General features: G+C 43.8%; 1 protein-coding gene across 1 annotated transcript in view; it reads left to right on the top strand.

The window, feature by feature from the left end:
* IPO9 (importin 9) overlaps window positions 1-24,603 on the top strand; it is a gene marked incomplete at its 5' end in the record, with an annotated part of 36,504 nt that overhangs the window by 3,685 nt on the left and 8,216 nt on the right. The window contains 17 exons of the mRNA XM_014309391.2: window positions 1,891-1,952; window positions 2,551-2,637; window positions 3,810-4,011; window positions 4,449-4,537; window positions 4,870-4,956; window positions 6,613-6,732; window positions 11,530-11,630; window positions 12,911-12,969; window positions 13,462-13,613; window positions 14,633-14,731; window positions 14,868-14,974; window positions 16,224-16,363; window positions 18,023-18,182; window positions 19,146-19,372; window positions 19,566-19,714; window positions 20,567-20,695; window positions 22,992-23,267. Of these exons, the coding sequence (XP_014164866.2) occupies window positions 1,891-1,952; window positions 2,551-2,637; window positions 3,810-4,011; window positions 4,449-4,537; window positions 4,870-4,956; window positions 6,613-6,732; window positions 11,530-11,630; window positions 12,911-12,969; window positions 13,462-13,613; window positions 14,633-14,731; window positions 14,868-14,974; window positions 16,224-16,363; window positions 18,023-18,182; window positions 19,146-19,372; window positions 19,566-19,714; window positions 20,567-20,695; window positions 22,992-23,267 (2,246 nt within the window). The remainder of the gene's footprint in view (window positions 1-1,890; window positions 1,953-2,550; window positions 2,638-3,809; window positions 4,012-4,448; window positions 4,538-4,869; window positions 4,957-6,612; window positions 6,733-11,529; window positions 11,631-12,910; window positions 12,970-13,461; window positions 13,614-14,632; window positions 14,732-14,867; window positions 14,975-16,223; window positions 16,364-18,022; window positions 18,183-19,145; window positions 19,373-19,565; window positions 19,715-20,566; window positions 20,696-22,991; window positions 23,268-24,603) is intronic.

The following is a 24,603-nucleotide window of genomic DNA, read 5'->3' as shown; positions in this document are numbered from 1 at the left end:
AGGAATTTGCCACAATGGTAATTTATCAGTTAAGAAGATATAGTTCTGTAATATTTCTAAGCAGGACATCAGCTGAAAACCTGGGGGGGAGTGGGGGGGTTGTCAGTGGCTTATTGTCAGACCCAAGGGGTTTGTAGGACAGAGCTCTTGGTCACTGCAGCAGTGAGTAGGTCTGGTGTCCCAACAATGGCACTGCAGTCTGCCTGGGGAGCAGAACTAAGGTGCTGGAAAATGGAGAAACTAAATATTGTAAACCACAGGCCATGATTAAACCTTCTCCTCCTGCTATTAAACTCCTTGTCTACATAATTTAGAGGACTGTGTGCAGACACTGCTCCTCTCCATAGGGTGTAAGCCATTCAACAGAGTTGGACTGGATGATCCTTGTGGGTCCCTTCCAGCTTTCCAGTGTATGCAGAGAGAATACATCAAATGCATATATGTAAACAAATTAAGAATTGTGAACTAGAATACTGAGTTGTAGCTGTGTGAAGTAGTTGCAGTTACTCTGGCTTCTTTTATAGCTATTTCTACCCTTTTTAGCTTTCCATTTATACTCCTTATACCCTTCCAACTTACCCTCTAAAGATGGGGCTGAAATGCAATGCCACACTTGATCATGGAAATCACAGACAGCACATGGAATAATGACTGCTTCAGTTAAGAGAAGTATTATGTTAAGTACATCTTGGAATGAGGCTCCCTGCTTTCACAGCTGGGATAAGAGGGTTATTTTCCTCTTTCTTAAATGCATGATCTATGAAGAAAGGATAAAGGAACTGGGTATGTTCAGTGTGTGCTGTGGAAAGTGACAGGCAATTATCTCCCAACCCAGAAAAGCCTCTTAGCAGTGAGGTGGGTATTAGGAGACACTCAGCCATTTGTGAAGCACTCAGATGTGCTGCTGAGGGAAGTCACAGAACTCCTTTTGAGAAGAATTTTCAGTCTGTGTTTGTCAGGGATGCTGTCAGCACATTTAGCCTGTCTGCAGGAGGCAGAGTGTGCTGACAGGACCCCAGGGCATAGCTTCTGCTCCACACCTTCTAAGAACTAAAACATCACAAATGTGTTTCTTAAGCAGACTAGTGAAATTAAATGAAGTATTTAGGACAGTTTTCAGCTGCCTGGAACTTAAAATTGCAATTTTAAGCAAATTTATTGAGTTGTATGGATTTACCATACCAGAACAGCTGCTCTTCTGGGCTTTTATTTCCTGTGCTCAGCATCAACAGAATTGTTACAAGTGTTTGAATTTTGCCTTTGTCATGGAGCTTGCCTGGCAAGAAGCCACAAGAAGCTCTTGTTTTCTCTGGACAGATTCTTTGCAGGAGAAGGTCCCGCAGCCCCGGGGTTGTCCAGGCAGTGCTGGTGTCCCTGACCCGGGCAGGGTTTGCTCAGGAAGGTGTTGGTGTGTCCTGGGCAGTGGCAGGGTGAGCACTGGGACAGCTGAAGGGATGCCTGCACGTCCCTGTGGATGAACCCAGGGTGTCCACAGAGGGACTGCTGGCTGCCAGTCTGCTGCTGTCTTGCTCCATCCTGGATCTTTTCTATGCATCTCTCCTGTAGAAACTTGAGTAATGATTTGACATTGTAGATAAGACTTTTATATATGTATTTAAATCATTTGCTTGTTATTAGCCTGCATTGCAAAATTTTTTGCCCATGAGGAAAGAAAATAAGATGCCAAGACAATAAATGAATTTTTTGTGGAGAGCACAGGGGAGAATTAATGCTTATAATTTATTTGAGTAGCTGTGCTTTGGAATTGCCTTCTCTTTCCTGCATATTAGTCACTCAATTGGTATGATGTCCTTCTCCAAAAATCTTGATGACTTTTGCTGTGTGGCAGTAAAAGTTACAATACCAATATTTGGGTTTTTTTCCTTGCAGAATTTGGTGTTCATTTAGCAGAACTGACTGTGGATCCTCAGGGAGCTCTGGCCATCCGGCAGGTGAGTTTTCCTGGAACTGCAGAAAGAATTTAGATGGAAATTTCCTTGGTTTTTAAAATATTCTTCCATGTTTTCAGGTGAAAAATTGAAAGTAGCTTTCTGAGTCTTTAAACATTATTCTGGTGTTATACTTCAACATTTTTTGAATTTTTTTCTTTTTTTTTTTACTTAGTAAACCTGGTGCTGAGACAATACTGTACTGGAAATGGACACAGCTTAGGATGTGGGTGGTAGACATCAGCAAGCAGAAGTGTGGCTTCTCTTTGTAGAAACTTTTTCTGTAGGTGTTTTCCTCCTTGGAAAGGAAGTTTTGGTTGTGTATTTCTTTAGTTACTTTGTGACCTGAATCTTGTGCCTTTCTAGAGCTGCTGCCTTGGGTCAGTGCTGTGCAGGCCATTGCTGCTCAGTGCACACCCAGCAGTTCTTTTTACTGCAGTAACTTTGTGGTCCATTTCATGGATTTTTAGCATTTTTGGCAAGTCCTGCTGCCCCTCTAAAAGAAGCATGATGGGACAGGAGGCAGAGCAAATGTGTCAGGGGTGATCCTTGCAATGGTTCCAGGATGTGTCCCTGATTCCTGACCTCTCTCCTGACACAGCTGGCGTCCGTTATTCTCAAGCAGTATGTGGAAACTCACTGGTGCTCTCAGTCTGAAAAGTTTAGACCTCCAGAGACCACAGAAAGGGTAAGACTTGGTTTCACATTATCTGGTTTGAAATACTTTATCCATCAAGAATATGAATTCTTTAGACACTTAAAGAAGTACCAGTGTGTATTTTGAGGATTAATGACTTCAGTTAAGGTTTTTCAACATTTTGCACTTCAAAAATCTGTTTTCAGTTGCCTAAAACAACATTGGATTTGAGAAGCTTGGGCTACTTCCTGTAGGTAAAGTTCAGCCACAATGCTCCTGTTACTCTCAGAACAAAACTAGAAGAAAAGCTGCTTCCTAAGTTTCACCAATACTGATTCTGGCAGTCTTTTTTTGGAGATTTGCTAAATCTTTTGTTATACATCTTGGGACTTAAAAGTTGTTTTCCCATGACAAATTTTAGTTTAAGGCTGCTGTGTTTCATTGAGAATCTGCTCAGCAGGAGTATTTAACAGCTAAGATGGCCAGAGATTCCAGCCCTTTCCACTCTGACTGTTGACTGGAGAATCTTTCATATCTAGAATATGATTCATCCCATCCAGAGATAATTGCTTGAATTATGTCCCAGAAGTGGCTTTTGTTTTTTCCTGTCCCTTCAGGGCTGGGTGACTGTTCTTGTTTACTGAAATCTTCCAAAGTAAGCAAACATAGTCCCTGACACTGGAGCTGGGATTTATCTCAGCTAACTCTGGATGTTTTCCATGTAGATCTGTACATCCTGTGTAGTTGCAGCTGTGTGCTATTTACTCTGTGCTTGTCTGATGCTGTCTGTGAGATGATGCTATGTTAAAACACACCATGCATAGAAGAACTAATGGTTGCACTAGCAATCTGCAGCCTAGTCCTCTACCTATTAACCCACATACTTACAGAAAAACTGTCATCAAGCACAGTTGATGCACAAGTAATCAAACTCGTCTGAACGATTCTCCCAGCCATAGTGCTGGTCATGCTCGCCCTACCGTCCTTAGGAATCCTCTACATAATAGACAAAATCAACGAACCCGATCTAACCCTAAAAGCTATCGGTCACCAATGCAGTTTTCCCTAAAAAATTACGGGGTGTAGTGTGTGAGAGTGTTTTTGTCTCCTGGATGTTCATTTTGTAAAACCAGCATTGAATCAATATCAGGATACAGTCATAGGTTTAGATTTTTGTAAATTAGATTGTGCTGTGGCTCTGTTGTGAATGCTGTTTCCTGCAGGCCAAAGTGGCAATCAGGGAGCTGCTGCCCAGCGGGCTGCGGGAGTCCATCAGCAAAGTGCGCTCCAGCGTGGCCTACGCCGTGTCAGCCATCGCCCACTGGGACTGGCCCGAGGCCTGGCCCGAGCTCTTCAACCTGCTCATGGAGATGCTGGTCAGCGGTGATGTCAACGCAGTGCATGGAGCCATGAGGGTGCTCACAGGTCTGTGGGAGCCGTGGCTGGGCAAGGCTGCTCTAGGGAGCTGTTTAGGCTTTTCCTTGTACCAGTATTGTGTCGTGTTTCATACAAATTGAAGAAGTTGGAATTTTCTTGCTCTCTTCCCCTGGTGCCTGTTGCTGGCTGTGGAATTGTGCTCAGCAGGTGTCATGAGAGCTGGGGAAGGAGGTGCTGTGCTGCAGGTTAGAGCTCAGCAGGGACTTGGACTGTAACACCCTGTTTTCCAGATACCTGCAGTTTTCAGTGTGATATTTTCTGCTTGCCTTTGAGGATTGCCTCAGGTAGATCAGATGACCCTAGTCTAGTGAAGTGCAAATCAGCATGTTTCAATTCACTTAATGTTTCCCAATAGTTCTATTGCTGCTGTTCCCTACAAATTGGATTTCTTATAAGAACTTCTCTTATTTTTTTCCATTTTTTAGAATTTACCCGAGAAGTGACAGACATACAGATGCCACTTGTAGCTCCAGTTATTCTTCCAGAGATGTACAAAATTTTCACAATGGCAGAGGTATGATCTTCACAGTGAGGTTGGTGATATTGGTGGGAAATGAATTCCCATTGGTGGGAAATAATTTCCACTATGAAATTAGTGGGAATGTTTCTTGGAACAGAGAAACTTCAGATTTAAGGGTTAAGTCATACTGCAGTATGAGTTAGACTTAAAGAGTTTCTTGATGATATGATAATTAATGGCAGCTAATGTTTCAACTGAAAAGTTGAAGCCAATAATAAAATAAGACAATAAAGCTAAAGCAAAAATGAAATACAATTAAAATATAACTAAAGGAAGTATTTTGTGTAAGAAGAATGTTGTGTTCCTGATGTTTAACTTCTGTCTAGGTGTATGGGATTCGCACGAGGTCACGTGCAGTGGAGATATTTACCACGTGTGCCCACATGATCTGTAACATGGAGGAGCTGGAAAAGGCAAGAATTTAACTTGACATACAAGATGCTTTGAATTCAAACTGAGTGAGGTTCTAAATAATTGTTAATATGGAAATGAAACACTGGGAAATTACATACTGTGTCAGCTGGAATTTGGGGGAAGAGGCTGTAATTTAATACATGTAAAGTAGCTGACTCCCTGCTTTACATGCATGCCTTGATAGTGGGACTTGGTTTCCATAATTAAGGTTAATTTATGGTTTATCAACAGATGTGCTTGTAAGAGCTCAGGAAAGGGGGGAGTCAGCATGGGGAGGAGATGGGGTATCATCTCTTTGTTTATAAATCTGTAACTTGGCTTCCAGCCTTCAGCTGAGCCCTGTCCCAATCACCTGCCAGGCCTTGGGTAACAGGGGACCCTTGGGCAAGGCTTTGGTTCCAAGCTCCTGGAGCTTCACCCCGTGCTTCAGGAGGTGCCTTGGCCTTGTGTTCCTGAAGGGGTGGGGGTAGCCAAACCCAGCCCAGTTTTGGAAGAATAGCTGTTAAGAAACAAACACAGCAGTCAAGCAGCTTTAGATGTGAGTCTGCTGTCTGGCTCTAACTGAGCACATCTGCATTGTAAATGGCCTTTGACAAGTGGCTTTTCCAGCACTCCCAGACAATAAATGGTTATTTTTAACTTTTTGGGGTGTGAGGATAGGGAAGGGTGACTCTCAATCTAGTGGCTGTTCCCTCTCTGTTTGCACAGGGAGCAATCCAGCACAGACTTTTGGAAAGTTCTGGTAATTACATTGTATCTGTACTGCCATGACAAGGTTATTCATGCACTGTATCACGCAGCTGATATCAGTGTCTAAGAGATAGTAGTAACTCCCCACTCTTATTCTGGAGAAGGGCCGAAAGTGTCCTTTACATTGAATACTAAACCTTTTCTTTGAAATTTGAACCTTTGAAATTTTACTAAAAAAAAAATAAAAAGGGAATCTTTTTATAAAAGGCATTTTCTAATTGATTTTAACATGGGACTTCGCTGTCCTGGCTATGGATTTATGAGGAATACTCCCAATAAAATTGTTTTGGTCCTGTATTACTTGCTCTGCCAAGGACTGCTTATGGAGTGCTCTGACATCTGGAAAAATACTTGCTGCATTTTCCTAGGAAGAATCATCCTGTTAATCTTCAGGCCAGCTGTTGATACTCAGCTTGTTTGGTTTGGGGGATGGAGGCTCTGTAGGGAGATAAATGCCAGCCGCAGGGTTTGGGGTGACTGTGTGTGTGATGGAGCCACCCCAGGTTGGTTTTGAAGCCTGGGGGTGCTAGGGTGCAGGGCAGGATTCAGCTCATCAAATGAAATGATGGGGTGAGCACTGCTCCTGGGGCTCTCAGACTGGATTGTCTGGATCTCTCTTGAGACTCCAAAGTGATAAGTTGGATGTGTGTGTGTTTTGTGTGAGCCTGTGCTATAGGGTTCTGAAGAGTGGGATTCAGCTGAGCTTAGTTCCTTACCTAAAGAGAGAGCCCAAGTGATGTTTGAAACAGCTTTCATGTGACTTTGCAATATTCTGCAGTTGCCATGAGTTTCTCTTCTATTTTGTACCAGCAAAGTGCATTTGCTGTTGCTTCTAGTGCTTTACCTGTCAGATGTGGGGGGTTCTGTATCTGATATTCAGCTGTGCTTGCATTGTCTGTAACCAGGGTGCTGCCAAGGTCCTGATTTTTCCTGTGGTGCAGCAGTTCACAGAAGCCTTTGTCCAGGCCCTGCAGATGCCTGATGGACCAACATCGGACAGCGGGTTTAAGATGGAAGTTTTAAAGGTGAGTCACTTAGGGCTGGTTAAGTGGAGAAAGAACTGAATACCAACACACACTCAGATGTGCTGGAAAACAAACTCAAGTGGCACATCTCCCAGTGTGCTCATGGGATGAACAGTGAAGGCTTTTGGCTCCCAGCACCATCAACAGTGAAACAAGTTATTCACCTGTACTGAAGATATCTATGATGAGATCCATGAGGATCTGTCTGTACAGTGATCCACAGGAATCTGGTCCACAGGACCATCTGTCTCTGTCATTTGCTGATCTTATGTTTCTTGGATATGTCTTGGACATCATAATCTGTAGTTAAATACCAATCTTTTCTAAAGGTGCTGCAGAATTCTGCTGCAGCGAAGTTGTAAAAGCTTATTAAGTGCAGGTGCTTTTCTGGAACTTACCTGCTCTTTAATGCCAAATGATCTCTGAGAAAGAGAGATGGAAAGTCTTTGTACTGTCCTGGTTTCCTTTAGAGAGGTGATTGGATTGGAATGGAGAGCTCTGTGTGCATGGGGACAAGGGCCAGTGCAGACCCCTGTAACAGCTTGGAGAGCACTGGAGCTGTAGGGTATGTGCCTGCAGCATGGGAGAGCAAAGAGCCAAAGGCATCAGTTGCAGTATCAAATCCAGATCTTTCATTTCCCTGCCTCTCTGCTGGGGTGAGCAACACTCAGGTCAGTGTACAGGTTTCTGAGAATGGGCACTGAGGCCTGTTCAGTTCCATGAAGAAAACAATAAGTGACAAGTGTCAAAAGTCAGGATGACCAGCTTTGTGCTGAAGTGTCGGCGATGGAGAGAGACTGGGAGACTGACTCGGTGATCAGAATCCGATTTTATTGTGGGATACAAACACTTACATACTATTTCAGGGAGACTAGTAATGTGTACTACAATGATTAGGTTAAAATCACAAACTTACGCAAATAACATCATCTCTTGCTTGCAGAGTTTAATGGGATTTTCTTTTTCTGGTAAACCCATTTGATTTAATCTTCTTGCAATCCCGGTCTAATTTTCAAAGTTCTGTTTGCTTTTGCCAAGGCATCCTGTTATCAAATCTCTTATGTTAACCAGTCCAAAGTCCATCATCTGTCTTGTGTCCCCCAACATTCCAACACTGAAGTAATGAAAATACATGCTGGGAGGTGCTATTGTGTTACGGAGAGCAGCAGCTCCTGAGCTCTGTCTTGTGGAACTTGTCTCAGTCCTGTTCAAGGCAGCAGTGCCTGGTCTGGGCATCCTGTGGCTTCTCAGTGAGGGGCTGCATGTCTTGTACTCCAAGAACAGCTGGAGCTGTTATTGCTGTGCAGCACTACTGGAAAGCAGTTTGGGGAAGGATGTTGGCAGTTTCTGTTGAGACAATGTCTCTTGTGGGGTTTTTTTTTCCTTTCTGTTGCCTGTGCACTGGGATTCCTGGGGCAGTGATTTATAGGAACAGCAACATGAAAGGAGGACTGCAAGGTATCATCTCAATTTGAACAGGCTGCAGCTCAAGAATATTTGGATCTCTTACTCCAGATACTCACATTTGGATTGTTAATGAGCAGTGGTGTTTTTCAGCCTCCACAGAAAGCAGTTGTAACTGATGGCTTCACTCTAAACCAGGCCAGGCCAGTTCTGTTCTCATTACATCAATGCATTCTGCAGCCTTTTCTGTTATTTAAGTAAGTTCTTGCTGGCATTGGGCTCTTTGCATGGGTATGTCAACACTGGTCCCACCAGGAGGTTCTTGAACAATGTGACAGGCTGGGAAAGTCTCTGAGGAAATGTCACCTTGTTGTTGCTCTGCTCCTTAGCTGTGTGAGGGGCTCTGCCTTTGGCCTCTGCAGGGGACGTGCAGCACAAGACGATTTGGATCTGAATACAGTGCTGTGAGTCGGATGGCATCGATGGCAGCAGAGAATCAGTGTGCATTTAAACAGCAAATTCAGGAGATCTGCTGCTGACAAGTGGATTGTAGGAGGCTCTTCTTGAAGAGATGAATGTTCTGGCTGTTGACTTAAGGCAATTCATGGTTTTGTAACTTAAGATTTCTAAGCTGATGATAGCAATTTTCTGAGGAAAAAAGGATTCAGGTGAATTGCCTTCACTTCCAGAGAAGTGGATTTTATAGTCATTGTAATGCAGAAGTAAGAAACCTTAGGGGATTATTTAAACCAGCTCTACAGATGAGGTCATTACCGGAACCCCTTGAAAAGCTGATGCAATGGAAGAGGGAATTGAGACTTTTTATAGCACATATAGCACTTTTCAACCAGATGCAAACTCAATTCCATTTTCTTTTCCTTAATGAAGTGCTGTGCAGCAAATGATAGGAAGACCTTTTTTCCCCTTCACTGTCACTTGTGAGCTTTGTACTCCAAAGTTTATGGAGTTCTTGATGGAAGTCAGAGGCAGTCCTGACCTAAACCGTTGTGCTGTCCATGTCAGAATGTTCTGCAGGACAGTGGCAGAAGGTGTAAGGAATGCTATTGCAGTGTGCACATCTGCCTGATTGGCTGGGACAGTTATCCTGGTATGGGGAGTGAATGGTTTGGATCACATCATGGGGACCACTGATGGTTAATGTGTCCCAAGTTGTTCCCAGAATAGTTACAAGTTTTTAAGCAGTTATCAGAAGAAAATCGGGGCCTTTTATCCTTGGAAGAGATGGGAGGTTTGGCCACAACAAAAATACCAAGTGTGAAGACTAGAAGGAAATACCCATGGGGTAATTTTTTGTTGTGTTTGATAGTTCAGCATGAATTAAATTGAGGTCTCTAAGGATGAATGAGCTGCAACTGTGCAATTCTTGAATCCTAATTCCAGTGTTGAACATGCTGCTGTTGATTGTTTTGAAAGAAACAGACTGATTAAACATGACAGGTGACAGATTTAAGGCAAATTTCATAATAATGGAGTACAAATTGGAATAGAGTGGTGTACTTAGTGTGCAGTAATATATCAGGAACACCAATTAACCAACAATCTAAAGCATCTTGCAGCCTTGCTGTTGTGCTTCTTCATTTGTGCTTAGAAGCTGTTCAGCACCTGTGGGGTCAGAGACGTTATGCTTACATTTTTCCTGACACTGGAACAAATAACTAGCTAGAAAAAATAATTAATCATAACCTCTTTGTTCTTGGATGGAAGATGAGGTGGGATCCATGTCTTGGGACAAACTTCCCAGTTTTATGAACAAAGTTCTTCACCTGCTGCTTCTGAACTTTGACTGACAGTCAGCTTTAGCGTGCTCTGTAGTGTATATTTTAAGCTTTTTATCCAAAAATTTAGGGATTTCTTCTCTATTTAAAGATGCAGACAGGAAGAGAAGCAATAAAAGGTTTTGATGGAGTGACTTGAAGGAGCAGTGCTCTGAAGAGAGAAGGATAAGGGCTTTCTTGAAGGATTAATAGGTGGTGGAGCAATACATGGGGATTGGCAGAGGATCTGTAAAGCAGTTCTTTGAGTTCAGACAAGCAGTGGGAATTGGCAGAATGAGGGGCCAGGGGTTGAAATACAACATCTGACAGGAGAGTGCTCTGTTTTTTAATGACTTGCTGTGCAGGAACTGGTGACCTTGCAAATGCAGCTTTCCACTGTTACAACTGCAGAGCCATTGGGGAGCTCCCTTAGCACTCCAGCAGCTCTTCCTGCAGAGTTGGTTGGGCATAGAGCTTGGAAACATTTACCTGGGGTTCATATGGAGTGGCATATGGAACAAGTCTGTTTGGATGCTTGTGTGGCCCTAGGCAGGGTGTTGAGTTTGCAGCAGTCCTGAAGATCAGATTCACATCCTTTGCCAGCACCTGCTTAATTTTTTTCCCCAGAGACTTCAGCATTACTTCTCTGTAACGCCTCCTTCTAGCACCTGCCAGACTCATTCCCAAACCCACATAACTGGGTTATTCCTGATGCCTGCTCATCTCCAGTACTGATATTAGATTGCTCTTGTTTTTCTGGAAGGTGAATTACTATTTTTTTTGTTTCTGTTAATGTACCCAGTGCTGCAAACAAACTGCACAGAGTGGTTTGTATTGGGTAAGCACAAACAAACTGACACCTGTGTGTCTGGGAGCAGCCACCTCTCAGGCAGTTTGTGAGGGGCTGTACACTGTTCTGTAACAAGTGTAACACAGCTGGAGCTGTGCCTCTGGGGAGGAGAGGGGGGAGTGAGAGCTCTCTCACTCCTGGAAGGTCCCAAAAGGCTTTTGGCAAGTGCCAGTGGAAGGGCTCCCCTAAGTCAGGATGATCAGCTTCAGGAAAGTCCAGGCACAATCCCCTGTGGAGCTGCTGAGCTGCTCCCAGAGCAGCCCCTGTGCTGGACTGGCACAGCCAAAATGGGAAGGGAATTGATCTGGGTGGGTGTTTGCTTCTCCAGCTACTCCTTGGATGTGCAATGGATGTGTTGCTTTCATGAGCAGAAGTGTGGAAAATGGGCAGTAGTCTGGTTTTACATTACATTAGAGTTCTTTTTCTGGGACAAACACTTCCAGGATAATTGTATCCAGCCAGTGCTGCACAGTGATGTGCTTTGGATTTGAGTCATTGTCTTACCACTGCATTATGGCATTGTCTTCACTCCAGAGTGCCACATCTTGTGTTATCCCTTTGCTTCCCTGCCAAAGAGGAAACACCAAGAGAAGTGTGCTGGTGAGTGTTTGAGCAAGAGAGGGGATTGTGTGGTCAGGAGTGAGAGGTGACCTCGGTGACAGGAAGGCTTTGGATGATCTCAGTTGTTAATGAAACAGCAGCCTGTGATTTGAGTGTGTTGATGGCTTTCCCAGTTTCACTTTTGACTGATACTCTTTTTGGTTCCAGGCTGTGACAGCACTTGTGAAAAACTACCCAAAGCACATGATTTCATCAATGCAGCAGATCCTGCCCATCGTCTGGAACACCCTTACAGAAAGTGCTGCTTTATATCCTTGGTAGTGACTGTGTTTACCTGGAGTCAAATGAGACAAACTCAGTAATGACCTGACTGCTGGAGAGCCACAATTCATGGAGTGCTCTGCCCTGCCAGACAAAAGAGGATCTTTCTCTTACTTCTGGAGTCTCCATTAAGTTTCTTTTTGCTTAAAATGTATGCTGATTGATGCATGTGCCCTGTAGAACTGCCACAAGCTCTGCATTGTTTCTGGTACTTTTTGGTAAAAATTGTCTTCTTAAAAAGGTGCTGGTCACAGTGTAAAGACTTTAGGAGAAGGAGAATCAGCAGTACCTCTCACTGCAGCAGAACTAATAGCTGATTGCACTTGCTGCAGAAGCTGATTTGCCATTTGAATGTTCAGTCAGTGCTCCACTGCACACCCAGCTGTGTCAGAGTAGTCTGTGGGTGCATTGCCCAGTTCTTTGAAAACTGACAACTCAAATCTCTCCATATTGTTTTTTCAGACCCCTGTTTAAACACAGTGGAAGGTGTCCCTGCCCATGGCAGGGGGATTGGAACTACATGGTCTTTAAGATCCCTTCCAACCCAAACCGTTTTGTGAATCTATGAAAATACAAGGAGCTGTTTGTTAGATTTTGATGGTGTATTTCTCCCTCTCCTGTCCCGACTCCTACTACAGTCCTGTTGGTATGGGCAAACAAAATGGGCTTTTGTTTGCAAAAGGGGAGAGTCTTGTTCTTCCTTTCCTTGTGTTTGCTCTGGTACTTGTTGGATCTTCAGTTCACCATCTGCAAAGAAAACTCCTTCCTTCTTAGCCCCAGGTTAGTTTTCTGTCATTTTCCAGGGCTGGTGCTTGTGGAGAAGCTTGGTAGGGAGCAGAGCCAACCTAAGGTAGGATGTGGGAACATGGAGTGGTTCCTCACCCTTGGGCAGCAGTGAGGTGTTGAACTGGCTCACATCCCCTGGAAAGAATGAGTCTGGGGGGTTCTGTTCTTGCAAAGTTAACATAAATTAAGTTTTAGGTTACCTTGGTGAGTTTGATCTAAATTATTCAAATAATATGAAAGATGTGCTGAAGTGGTGTGTGAGTGATCTGTGGAAAGCGGTCTTTGAACTTGGGCAATGCACAAAGCCAGGAGCTCCTGGGGTTCTTGTCTGTGTGTCCTGAAGCACAGGATTCTACACAAAATCAAAGGCTTTTTAAATAACAAAACCTTCCCAAGTTATCAGCAATTTTAAGACAGGAACAGATTAATTTCAAAATATGTGTTGTTCTTTAGAAAAAAGCATTTCCTTAACTCCATCCACTTATGTGAGAACAGAAGTAAATTACACAGAAGAGGTGGAGGATCCTGTGGATTCTGATGGTAAGAACTTGCACTTCACTTCTGCTGTTTGAAGAGGAATGGAGTTACCTAAATATTGCTGTCCAAACAGTGACTGAAACACCATGGGAGATTGTGCTAAAGGTGCATTTACCGTGTTAGAATGGTGTCCATCACTTCTTTGCAAATTACTTGTGATTGTGATCAATGAAGGCACACAATTTAAGTTTTCTAATGGCTCAGGGAGTGAGATTGGCAACAATTTTGAGGTAAAAGTAGTGGGACAGAAGAAAATCAAATAGGTTTTATGTTGAGCTTGATAAATTTTAATGAGGGGTGTGTGGTGGGAAGAGAGCAGAAGGTGATGAGGTCCAAATCCTCTTGGGGCTGCTACTGCACTTGCTAGTCCAGGAGAATGAATAAATATCTGCTCAGAGAAGCTAACAGTTTATCATTATTTTCACATCCATTTGTACCTTTTTGTATGTTGGCATATTCAGTCATGTTCTTTTTTGTTTTTTCCACTTTGTTCAGGTGAAGTTCTGGGCTTTGAAAATCTGGTGTTCAGCATATTTGAATTTGTTCATGCCTTGTTGGAAAACAACAAATTTAAGAGCACAGTGAAGAAGGCTCTGCCAGACCTGATCTATTACATCCTGCTTTACATGCAGATCACAGAGGAGCAGGTGAGCATGTTTGTGTTGTGTAGGAAACAAAGGAAATGAGAGATTTAAACCAGCAAGTGTCCTGGGAAGAGTTTCAGTTGTGGAAGCTGCTGTAATCTAACAGGCTGTTCCATCACTTTGCTGTGGCAGCACTTAGAGGTTCCAGAATGGTACAAGATGGACAGAAAATCACAGATCACAGAAGGGTTTGGGTCAGAAGGGTTTTTAAGGCCCATCCTGTTCCACCCCCTGCCCTGGGCAGGGACACCTTCCACTATCCCAGGTTGCACCAAGCCCTATCCAGCCTGGCCTTGGACACTTTCAGTGATGGGACATTCACAGCTTCTCTGGGCAACATATCCAGTGTCTCAGCACCTCCTTAGTAAGGAATTGCTTCTGTAATCTAAACCTACCATCTTTCCCCTTGCCCTGGGGCCCTGGTAAAAGGACTTTATTTTTAAGGCAATTACAAGGTCCTCCAGGAATCTTCTCCAGGCTGAACAACCTCAGCTCTTCAGGCTTTCTTCCTTCATTCTTCCATGTGATGTGAAAATGAGGATTTTCATGCTGAAAGGAATAAACAGCTTTCTGTGAGAGCCAAAATATTGTGCTAGTAGGGTGAAATAATTTGTACTGAAATTCTGCATAGCTTCTGGCCTCTCAACTGTCACAACCATCATCTTTTAGTTTAGGTAGACATGCATAAAAACAAGCACTCTGTTAAAAGATTTATCTGCTTCTCCCATTCCTCATCTAAAAATAAAGCTGCAGCATTGATTCCAGGTCAGTCATTGGTTCTGTGAATCTCTGATCTCAAATGAGGGGCAGAAGAGCAAGATGAGCTCAGAGGAGAGAGTTTCTTCTTTTCAAAGGTTTCTGCAATGGAATAGAAGAAAAATCAGTTGAGGATGAAGACTTCTTATGGCAGAGAAAAATTCTGAAAAGTGGTCTTCCAAAACAGGTTGCAGGGAACAGAAAAGCTGCCTTTCATGGATGGTGTCCTGAATTCTCAGCTGTCCTGTCCTTTTTATCTCCTCTAGATTAAAGTTTGGACTGCCAATCCACAGCAGTTTGTGGAGGATGAAGATGATGATACATTTTCCTACACAGTGAGAATTGCTGCTCAGGATCTCCTGCTGGTATGAAACACATCCCACATTTAGATACTGCAGTAGTAATAACAAATATCAAACCTGCCCTCAGGAAGGGCATTTAGAGAAAAGGCCAACTTTTAACAGTCCATACAAATGAGTGTTACCATTTTCTTGTGCACAGGCTGTGGCTGCTGATTTCCAGAATGAGAGTGCAACTGCTCTGGCTGCAGCAGCTACGAGGCATTTGCAGGAAGCTGAGCAGGCTAAAAACAGCGGTGCTGAGCACTGGTGAGGGGCAGCGGCGGGGAGGCGATGGCCCTGGGGCCGGGAGGGGAGGGGACAACTCTGGGACAGGGAGGGGACAGGGCTGGGGCGGGGACGGGACAGCGCTGGGATGGGTGTTGAGCCCATCTGCAGCAGGGGGTGCACCATGATTTAATCACATTTCATTTGTGACAATGCTACTGAAGAGCAAGGATGGGGCTGGAAAGCTCTGCTTAGAAGAAGAAAAAGAAAGTACAGCAGTTCTTGAGCCAGATGGTGAAATCTTCATGTGGAGTACTTTGGGCAGTTTCTAGCACAAGTTATCTGTGCCAAGGGTCCCTCCCTTCAGAGCTTGATGTTCCTTAAAACATCTCATGGGAAATGATAATTACTTATAGAAAATCAGAAGAGAAATTTGCAATACTTCCTGCTCACTAATTGGGATAAAATTTTCAGGAATATATATGTTTAAAACATATATATAACATATATATATGTTAAAAATTTTTTTTTTTACTTGATGTTGAGTGGTGCTGTATGCAGATATATGTGTTCAATTTTAGAACTTCAGAGTTGCAGTTTTTAATGCTATTTGGGGATAGAAGAAGAAAACTCCACTGCAGGAGTACCTGGCTGCTGGTCCACAGTGATTCTCTCCTGGTTTTACAGAGCATTGGTTCAGTGTTTGTGTTTATTTTGAATGTTAGTGTCAGAGGAACCCCTCTGATAATGAGCAGCAATGGAATGGCTGCAAAATCAGACATTAGGTTCCCATCTGCCTCAGCTGTGAGAAGTTGTAAAGTAGCTTCTTGGCTTCACAAATAAAACCAAGGAGAAGTGTATTTGCACAGAGTTCTATATCATCATAATTAACAAAATGTTAATGCAAATTTAGATGTTCTTAAACCTTTAATGTACTGGGTGTCCCCGTGCTTCTGCACATAAATTATAAAGGCATGGCTGGAACACAAGCTTTCATGGAAGAAGTTCTTTTTTATTATGAGGACAAAATTGGTACAAGTAACAACTATTCCACCAGTATTTTAGGAAGTGACTGAGAATGCTGGCCATCCTGAGAGAGTTTCCAAGCCCCTATCTTGCAGTTTGTGAATGTTAATCTCTTTAAGGGCTTTTTTAAATTCTCTTTTGGGATCAAGGAAATAGTTGTCGTAGCTTAGACCAGAAAATGACTTGTGACTTCACTTCAGAATATGTATTTATTTCTTGAGTGTTGACAGAGGAAAAGTCTTAAGGCATCTGAACTATTTTGCAGGTGGAAAATACATGAAGCCTGTATGCTGGCCCTGGGCTCAGTCAAGTCTATAATTACAGACAGTGTGAAGAATGGGAGAATACACTTTGATATGCATGGCTTCCTGACAAATGTGGTCCTGGCAGACCTCAACCTTTCAGGTATGTGGGATATGTGGGACCCTGCATCCCTGGGAATAACTGCTGGGTACCAGACACTGAGAGTCTCTGATGAATCAGTGAGGTTGATGTGTGCATGAGGGATTGGAAAATGCACTTGAGCACCTTGCTCATGTGAAAAAAATAAATCTTGTGAGTTCCCACATGCTCCCAGTTCTAGTGTAAGTCCTTTATATATGGGACTGTGCTTTCAGCTGGATCTCATTGTTGGCTGGATGCATGAGCCTGTAGGGCTGGAGGAGCTGGGTGGAAAATAGCTGTTCTGATGTCTTGTGTCTGTTCCTGGGAAAGGCACCAGCACTGTTTAACCGCCTTCATAATTCCTACTGCACCATGGCATCCCATTTGTTTTATGCTGAGGCTGATGCTAGTTGTAGCACATGAATTCAAATAATGCTCCTGGCTAAATGGGATTCTGTTATTGAGAACTCAGCAGGATTTTGCTCTCTAGGTTATCTTACATCACTGTGCAAGAAAATCAGAGGAACTGTTGAAAGTTAGACCTCAAAAGTCCTTGCAAATTAAAATTTTAGAAGTTTAAGGCATTAATGTGAGCATCATTGATGAGTACACATTGAGTTGTCAGTGTAGAAAAAACTGGTTCCTGGGTTCTTTTTCATCAAAGAAACAATTATTTAGCCCATTACAAAGAAGGGCTTTTTGTTTTCTTTGTGTTAATGTTGGGTGAAGAACTAGTGTGCAAAGTGCATAGTGTGCAATGCATGTAAGAAACCAACCTCAGAAATTTACATATATTTACATTCATTTACATGTGTGGCACTGGGTTGTAAATGAGCTGCTGTGCTCTAGAAGGGCTCCCAGAGTCAGTGTGTTGATGGCTCTCCAAGGATATCAATTTAATGGTCAGTAATGGTACAGACAAAGAAATGTTGTGATTTATGATACTGACTTAAAAAACAAAGCTCTTCTCTTGCTGTACATCTTGCACAGAGTGTTTTATGTCCTCATCTTAAAATTAGTACTTGCAGGAGCATAAATAATGGCAGTAAAGATGCTGAGGAACAGAGAGCATCATCCCTTTGAGGCCAGCCTAGATAGGTAAGGAGATTATAGTCTGAAAAGGCAGCGGGAATAAGTGTGATAAAGATATATCATACCTTAGTGAGTGCAAGCAGGTGAGTGGATAATGAATGTCCACTGCTTCTGTGGTGCTGGTGAACCACAGAATTCCATTCTGTAACTGCAGGGTGATGGCTGCAAACTAATCATGTAATCTGTGAAAGGTCCCTGGGTATGAGCTCTGTTATTCCAATGCTTCTCCCTAAGATGCTGCTTTCTTCAGCTGGGGACAGAATATTGAGCTGGATAAATAGGAATTGGTGGCAAAGCCTCTGTTCTCTTCCTTTGCTTTTGTTCAGTGATGAACAAATTCAAGTGTAAATAGTTGAAGGGAGGAGGTTTTTTAATAACTGAAAAATTATTCTTTGAAATAACTAAGAAAATAAACTGGATTCTGCCCATGAACAAAAATTCTCTATATGCCGCCACACTTGTCTTGTGTGTCACATTTCAGTGTTTTCCTGTTAAGAGACAAGATTTTAAATAATGGATGGAAGCAGCTGTGATTTTAAACTCATAAAGCTTATTCTGAAACAACTGAGGTATTTTCTTTTGCTGCAGTGTCTCCTTTCCTCCTGGGCCGGGCCCTGTGGGCTGCCAGCCGTTTCACCGTGGCCATGTCACCAGAGCTCATCCAGCAGTTCCTGCAAGCCACTGTCAGTGGATTGCATGAAACCCAGCCCCCCTCTGTCAGGATCTCTGCAGTCAGAGCCATCTGGGGGTAAGCAAACCCTGGGCTATTCCACAGCCCCAGGGACAGGGATGTAAATAACACTGATAAACTGGTTTGTTAAAATGGCATTTCTGTCTGGGCTGTGGGAGGTTTTGCTTTGAATGAAATAGATGTCAGCTTAAAAAGTGTAAGCAAGCAAGTTCAAAATAGAATAACTCTAATGAGGAATGTGAAATTGAGATTCAGGGTTGGCTACAGTAAAGTGTTGTGGTGGATATGGTCACAGGGAGGAGCAGCACTAGGTAGTGTTGGAAGGTACAAGGATGAAACTCAGATTATTCCTCTTTGGTCATAAAGGTGACTAACATCATACAGGCCTATGGAGCCAATCACAGCAATAAGGAGTGTTTGGGGTTTGATTTTCTTACCCCATTTTTGTCAGAAGGAAGGTCTGCTGTACTTGATGAACATTAGCGTTAAATCAAAAAAACAGTCACAAAAAATCTGCTAAAACCTAACTGTTCACCACTTCCAAACAGAGCACTTTTGTCTTATTTGCGCTGAAATGCTAATGAATAAGTAAAGTCAGAGATTTATGACTTAGTTATTCCTGAAATTGCTTTATCACACACCAGCTCACTTGTAGAACATGGTAACAACACACTTGGTGAGCAGTGTCTGTCCTGGACTTTTTTCCTTTTCTCCATCAATGGGCAGTTCTTAGGAGAGATCTGTCACTGAGGGGCAGTAGAAGCTTCTAACATCACTCAGCTCAACTCTGCTTTGTATGCAATGTGGAGGGAAGAGTTCTGGTGAGAGCTTTCCTTCCTGCTGAGCTGCTGGGGAGATCAAGCAGTAGAGGATTGAAGGAGAGAAATCCTAGAGAAGTGAACTTAAGGAATAAGAATGGACAGGATGGAACAACCCCTTATGTATTATCCAGAATGGAATATATTTAAGTTACTTCAATAAATTAGGAATGTATTTTTGTATCACAAATTTCTTGTCTAGCTACTGTGACCAGCTGAAGATCTCTGAGAGCACCCACGTGTTGCAGCCTTTCCTTCCCAGCATTCTGGATGGCCTGATCCACTTGGCAACTCAGTTCAGCTCCGAGGTGCTGAACCTGGTGATGGAGACACTGTGCATTGTGTGCACGGTGGATGCAGCATTTACAGCCAGCATGGAGAACAAGATCTGCCCCTTCACCATTGCAATATTCCTCAAGTACAGTAACGGTATGCATCCACTTACATCCCAAAGCACGCTTGGTTTTGCTGTTGAATCCTGCAGCTGAAAACTTAATCAGTGATCATTGAATGAACACTGATTCCCGTGGTAGAGGGGAAACTTGCTGCCTTGCCCAGCCAAAATAGTGGTGGCAAAGATTGAGGTGTGTGTGTTTTAGTAAATGATGCTTTCTCTCTCCAGATCCTGTTGTTGCTTCGCTTGCCCAGGATATTTTTAAGGAGCTAGCTCAAATAGAAGCCTGCCAGGGTCCAATGCAGATGAGGCTGATCCCAACCCTTGTCAGCATCATGCAGGCCCCAGCTGACAAGATCCCAGCAGGGCTGTGTGCAGTAAGTGCTTCACTGGGGCATGGCCTGGGCTGGAGATGTTCCTGTTGTGTAACACCTGGGGTGGCTGCTCTGCAAAGGGCAGAAGGGCTGCTGTGGACATGCTTTGGAGCAATGGCCTCAGTCACTGGGGGAGGTTTCTCTGTGGAGGAGGCAAACTGCAGGTGCAGGAAGATGCTTCCAAAAGTTTGCTTTAAACTGCTCCTCTGGCCTTCTTCTAGTCTCCACAGTATCAGTCATCCCCACTCATTTTGCTGTGATATTGCCATCTTTCAGAAGGAGCAGCCTCTTCTCCCAGCAGACCACACAACTTTTCCTTGCATTTCTTCCTAAGGCTTGTTCTGATTTATGCATTACCTATGTATGAATTTGAGATAAATTATACAGGTGCCTTAATAAAAGATGGAGCACTGACTGTGTAGAATGGTTGTATGGAATTAAATCCATAAACATCCGCATCAATATGCATATAATCTCTTAATTGGTATGACTGTAACAATTGCTTATGGGTAATTAAGATAAATTTAAATCAATGTAATCAAAATGGAACAAGTCAGCTAGAGCAGTTCTCTGGCTGTTCTGATTAGCATGCATCTGTTTGCCATGTTTGAGTGGTGACACTGCTCTTGATGTGGGAACTGTCTTGGGAGCTTCTGCAGCTCACAGCAGTGATGCTTGGGTGTGTGACTCCAGGGTCCTTGCATTTAAAAATGATTCTAGACTGTGAGTTCAGGGTGTGGTTGCAGCAGTGGCCACATCCCTGCAGTTCACACCTTTGATGTTTGCAGCAGGGGTGGGTAGTGCTGACTTCAAGTTCTGTGGCTGCTGCCGTGACAGTTTGTGCTTTCCTTTCAGACTTCTATTGATATACTGACCACAGTTGTGAGGAATACAAAACCCCCTCTGTCCCAGCTCCTCATCTGCCAGGCATTCCCTGCAGTGGCACAGTGCAGCCTGAACACAGATGACAATGCTACTATGCAGGTACTGCTGTGGGGAGGGGGAGGCTGGTGACACTTGGGGAGGGGGAGGATTGCAGGGCTGTACCAGTCCAAGAGAGATGACAAAGCCTTTGAGGAAGCTCAGGCTGTGCTTGCCAGTTGCTGTATCAGCAGCCCCTCAAAGCCTCTGCCACCTCCAGTTTACCATGAAAGTCCTGTTGTTCAGGGCCTGCAGTGATTTTCCTGATCATTCCTGAATGTGGAGAACTACAGTGAGAAAGGCAGCAGCCTGGATGTTTTTTCTATTTTAGTGCACTGGAGCATGTTAAAAAAACCTACCAACCAAAGCCCAGCAACACAAAAAAAAAATCCCCAAAACCAAACAACCAAGGAAACCTGTAATGCTTTTCTGCCCCCATAACATTTATCACACCTGGTAATGGCAGGGGCTATCTTCAGGAACAATCACAGACACGGGACAGCAAAAACCCTCCTGGCCCTCCTACTCTAGCAGCTTTCTGCTGTGCTCATTTATGAGGGAAGGGGAAGGCAAACTTCTTTTTGATTGAGCCAGGTGTGGGATGGAGGGACAGCAGGGAATCATCCCCAGCATCACCACTGCCTGAGCTGTGCTTGCGGGCAGGCTTGGCTATGACCTGATGTCTTTGGAGTATCTGGCAAGAAGGAAAAAGCATCAGAGGCTAGAAGTGCAGGGAGCCTTTTCATTCCAGCTCCTAACTGACAAATGAGTAACAAGGGTGGTTTCATTCCTTATGTAAGGAGTTCCGTAGTGGCAGTTACTCTTTGCCATGTGAATACAGACCATGCGAATGTGGTCTTTGCCTAAACAGCAAACCAGTAAGAATAGGTGAGAGAGACCAACAGGGAGAAATTGTAGACCTGCACACCGGTTGCTTTGCTGGATCTTTGTGCTAAGAAGAATTCAAAAGGACTGCAGCTCAGCTGCTGAGTTGTGTTTTGTTCATGTCACACTTCTCTGTCTTCACCTCTCACTTGTTAAAAACTCTTTGAATTTCTTTAGGTACCAAGATTGGCACAAAACTGCAGCTACTTGAGGTTGTTGTTGTATTTGTTGTTGTATTTATTAGTTATCTTGATTGCTGCTGATTGGGCAGTGAGGAGTAGTGTATGTGTGAATGAGCTGGAGTCTGTAGAACTTGTGAGCCTATCACAGGTGCCACCAGTTTTCCCCTTGTTTTCATTGTGGTTCAGGGAGGTTCTGGGATGGTGAAGGGGATGTCTCCCCTGCCTGCCCATATGGAATGCAGGGTGACCCCAATGTCTGGGAATGACTCCATGACTCAGAAGGCTGAACAATTGCTTTATTAAAACTATACTATATTACATTAATACTTTATTATAACTATACTAAAGAGATACTAAAACAATACTAAACAAAAGACACTAAAGAATACTAAAGAAAAACGTGTGACTGTCTGAGACAGCCAGGACACAGCTTTGACCCAAACAAAACAATCCTCAGCAGAATCCAATTGACAAATCCCTTCAGGTAAACAATCTTCCTAACACATTCCACAGGTGCAAAAACAACAGGAGCAGCAAGTAGAGATAAGAATTGTTTTCTCTTCTTCTCTCTGTACTTCTCCAGGAAAAATCCTGGGAGAGAGAGAGATTTAAGTTCAAAGAGTATGTGAATACCACATGCCCACTCCCTTATGTAGGAGCGTCGGGGGGCAGGACGGTGGGGACAGACAGAGACGAGAGGTCTCTGCAGCCAGGGCTTGGAACTTGTGGGTTATTGCAAAGGGCCTGGGTGCAGGGCCCTGCTGGGAGCTGCCAGCCACAGCTGGAGAAGAGAGGGGTAGAGAGGATGAGAGGGTAAGACAGTAAGGGAGTAAAAAGGTAAGAGAGTAAAAGGGTGAGAGAGCCAGGTTCCCATTACAATACCATAAATCTTCTTCTGTGTTGAATATTCTAATTCTCACTAATCAATCTAGTACAAGATACAAATCCTATAGCATTTGCATACAGCCTATAAGAATCATTACATTACCACACTGTGTTATATTTTAAACCCTAAAAACTCCTCTTTGGACCCCTTCTGCCAAGCCAGTAGGGTCTGCTCTGACCCTTGGACCTGTCTGCAAGCAGAGGGTGTTGTTCCATCAAAAGGGGATCACCTTCAGCTGGCCACACCATTGTTTTCCAGTTGTTCAGTAACTGAGGTATCTCAAGGCTTGCTTTCATTTCAATCTCACTTATAGTTTCTATATTCTCCAAATCTTTTGCCAGGCAATCATATTTATGAGGCTTTCCTGTTTCATTTTCCCCAACACCTTGCCCATTCTTGTCCCTAGAACGGCGGCGAGTGCCTGCGCGCGTACGTGTCGGTGGCGCTGGAGCAGATCGCGCAGTGGCACGACGAGCAGGGCCACAACGGGCTCTGGTACGTCATGCAGGTGGTGAGCCAGCTCCTGGACCCACGGACCTCGGAGTTCACCGCTGCCTTTGTGGGCAGACTGGTCTCCACTTTAATTTCAAAAGCCGGGAGTGAGCTGGGAGAGAATCTGGACCAGATCCTGAGAGCCATCCTGAGTAAAATGCAGCAAGCAGAGACGCTTAGTGTGATGCAGGTGAGCAGGTTTGGCACCCAGGAGAGTGAGGAGAGGCACCACGAGAAGAAACTGTCATCATTTTCTTTCATTTATTGCCTGTTTATTTATGGCTTATACAACTGGAGGGTCTGTGTATCCTGTTGAAGTAGTCTGGAGAATGATCAGAGAATCATGGAATCTCCTGAGTTAGAAGGGACCCAAAAGAATCATTAATTCCAACTCCTGGCCCTGTACAGGACAGCTCAACAATCTCACTCTGTTCTAACACTCCTTGAGCTCTGGCAGCCTTGGGGGCATGATCATTCCCTGGGGAGCCTTTCAGTGCTGACGACCCTCTGGGAGAAGAAACTGTTCCTGATACCCAACCTGACCCTCCTGTGACACAGCTCCACGCTGTTCCTCAGGTCCAGAATTTTTTGTCAGGTTACAGGGTAAGCAAGATTCTCCTGAATAAGCTGTAATGTGCATTCAGTAGTCCCTCATGCCCTTGTACTTGCAAGCCTTCTTTGGAGGGATAGGAGTTGCCTCAGTAGGAATGTTATGGCAAAGGCAGCATGTGTTTTTGAGTGGATTTGTTCTGTATTCCAAGGATAAATGCCTGAGACTAGAGACAAGATGAGCTTTTTGTGGATGGGAGACATAGTTGGCCTGAGTGAGCCCACTAAAGAGCATCACCATCTCTTCTAGCCTTGACCTACTTGTAGTGACACAGTTTTCTGGAGTGATTTTTTTCCCAATGGTCTTCATTCTCTCTCCTGTCTTTTTTTGTCTGTGCCCTCAATGTAAAACAGCTCATGCTGACTGCCCTGGTTCCTTGGTAGCAGCTGGGGGAAGACATTTTGCTGGCACTGCTGAGCAAGATTCCATCTCTGCCCTCAGTGCAGCACTCAGCTGAGCTTCACTCTACTCTAACCATTTTATCTTATTTATCTGACTTTTGAATATGCATTTTTCAAGCCAGCCTGTGGTACCACAATTGCCATTTCAATGTCAGCAGATCTCACCTGCTTTAGGATTTTTTACCCCTGGATATACTGATGGTAATTGTTTGGAATGGCTCTCACTTTGCTTGGTTTTGGATTTAAAAGATACAGAAGTTTAAATCTGAAGCAGTCCCATGCAGCCCTTGTAGCCAAGCATTTTGCAGTGCTGGATCTCTTCCCTGTGTTAGCCTGGAAGATGGTCCTCTGGAGATGGGCAGCTTTTTCCTGAGGAGGGCTACAGAGATGCCCTCAGACTGGGAAAGTGACATTTAGACATACACAGCAAATGAGTTCTGCCCTGGTCTTTAGGAGTCAGACTGTAAAACTGCATGTTGTAATGAAACCTTTTCAGAAGTTGTAGTTCTTTCCCT

Source organism: Geospiza fortis, unplaced genomic scaffold, assembly GCF_000277835.1.
Source record: "Geospiza fortis unplaced genomic scaffold, GeoFor_1.0 scaffold26, whole genome shotgun sequence".
In the NCBI taxonomy this organism is placed as follows: Eukaryota; Metazoa; Chordata; class Aves; order Passeriformes; family Thraupidae; genus Geospiza; species Geospiza fortis.
This window is presented reverse-complemented; position numbering and strand designations above follow the sequence as displayed.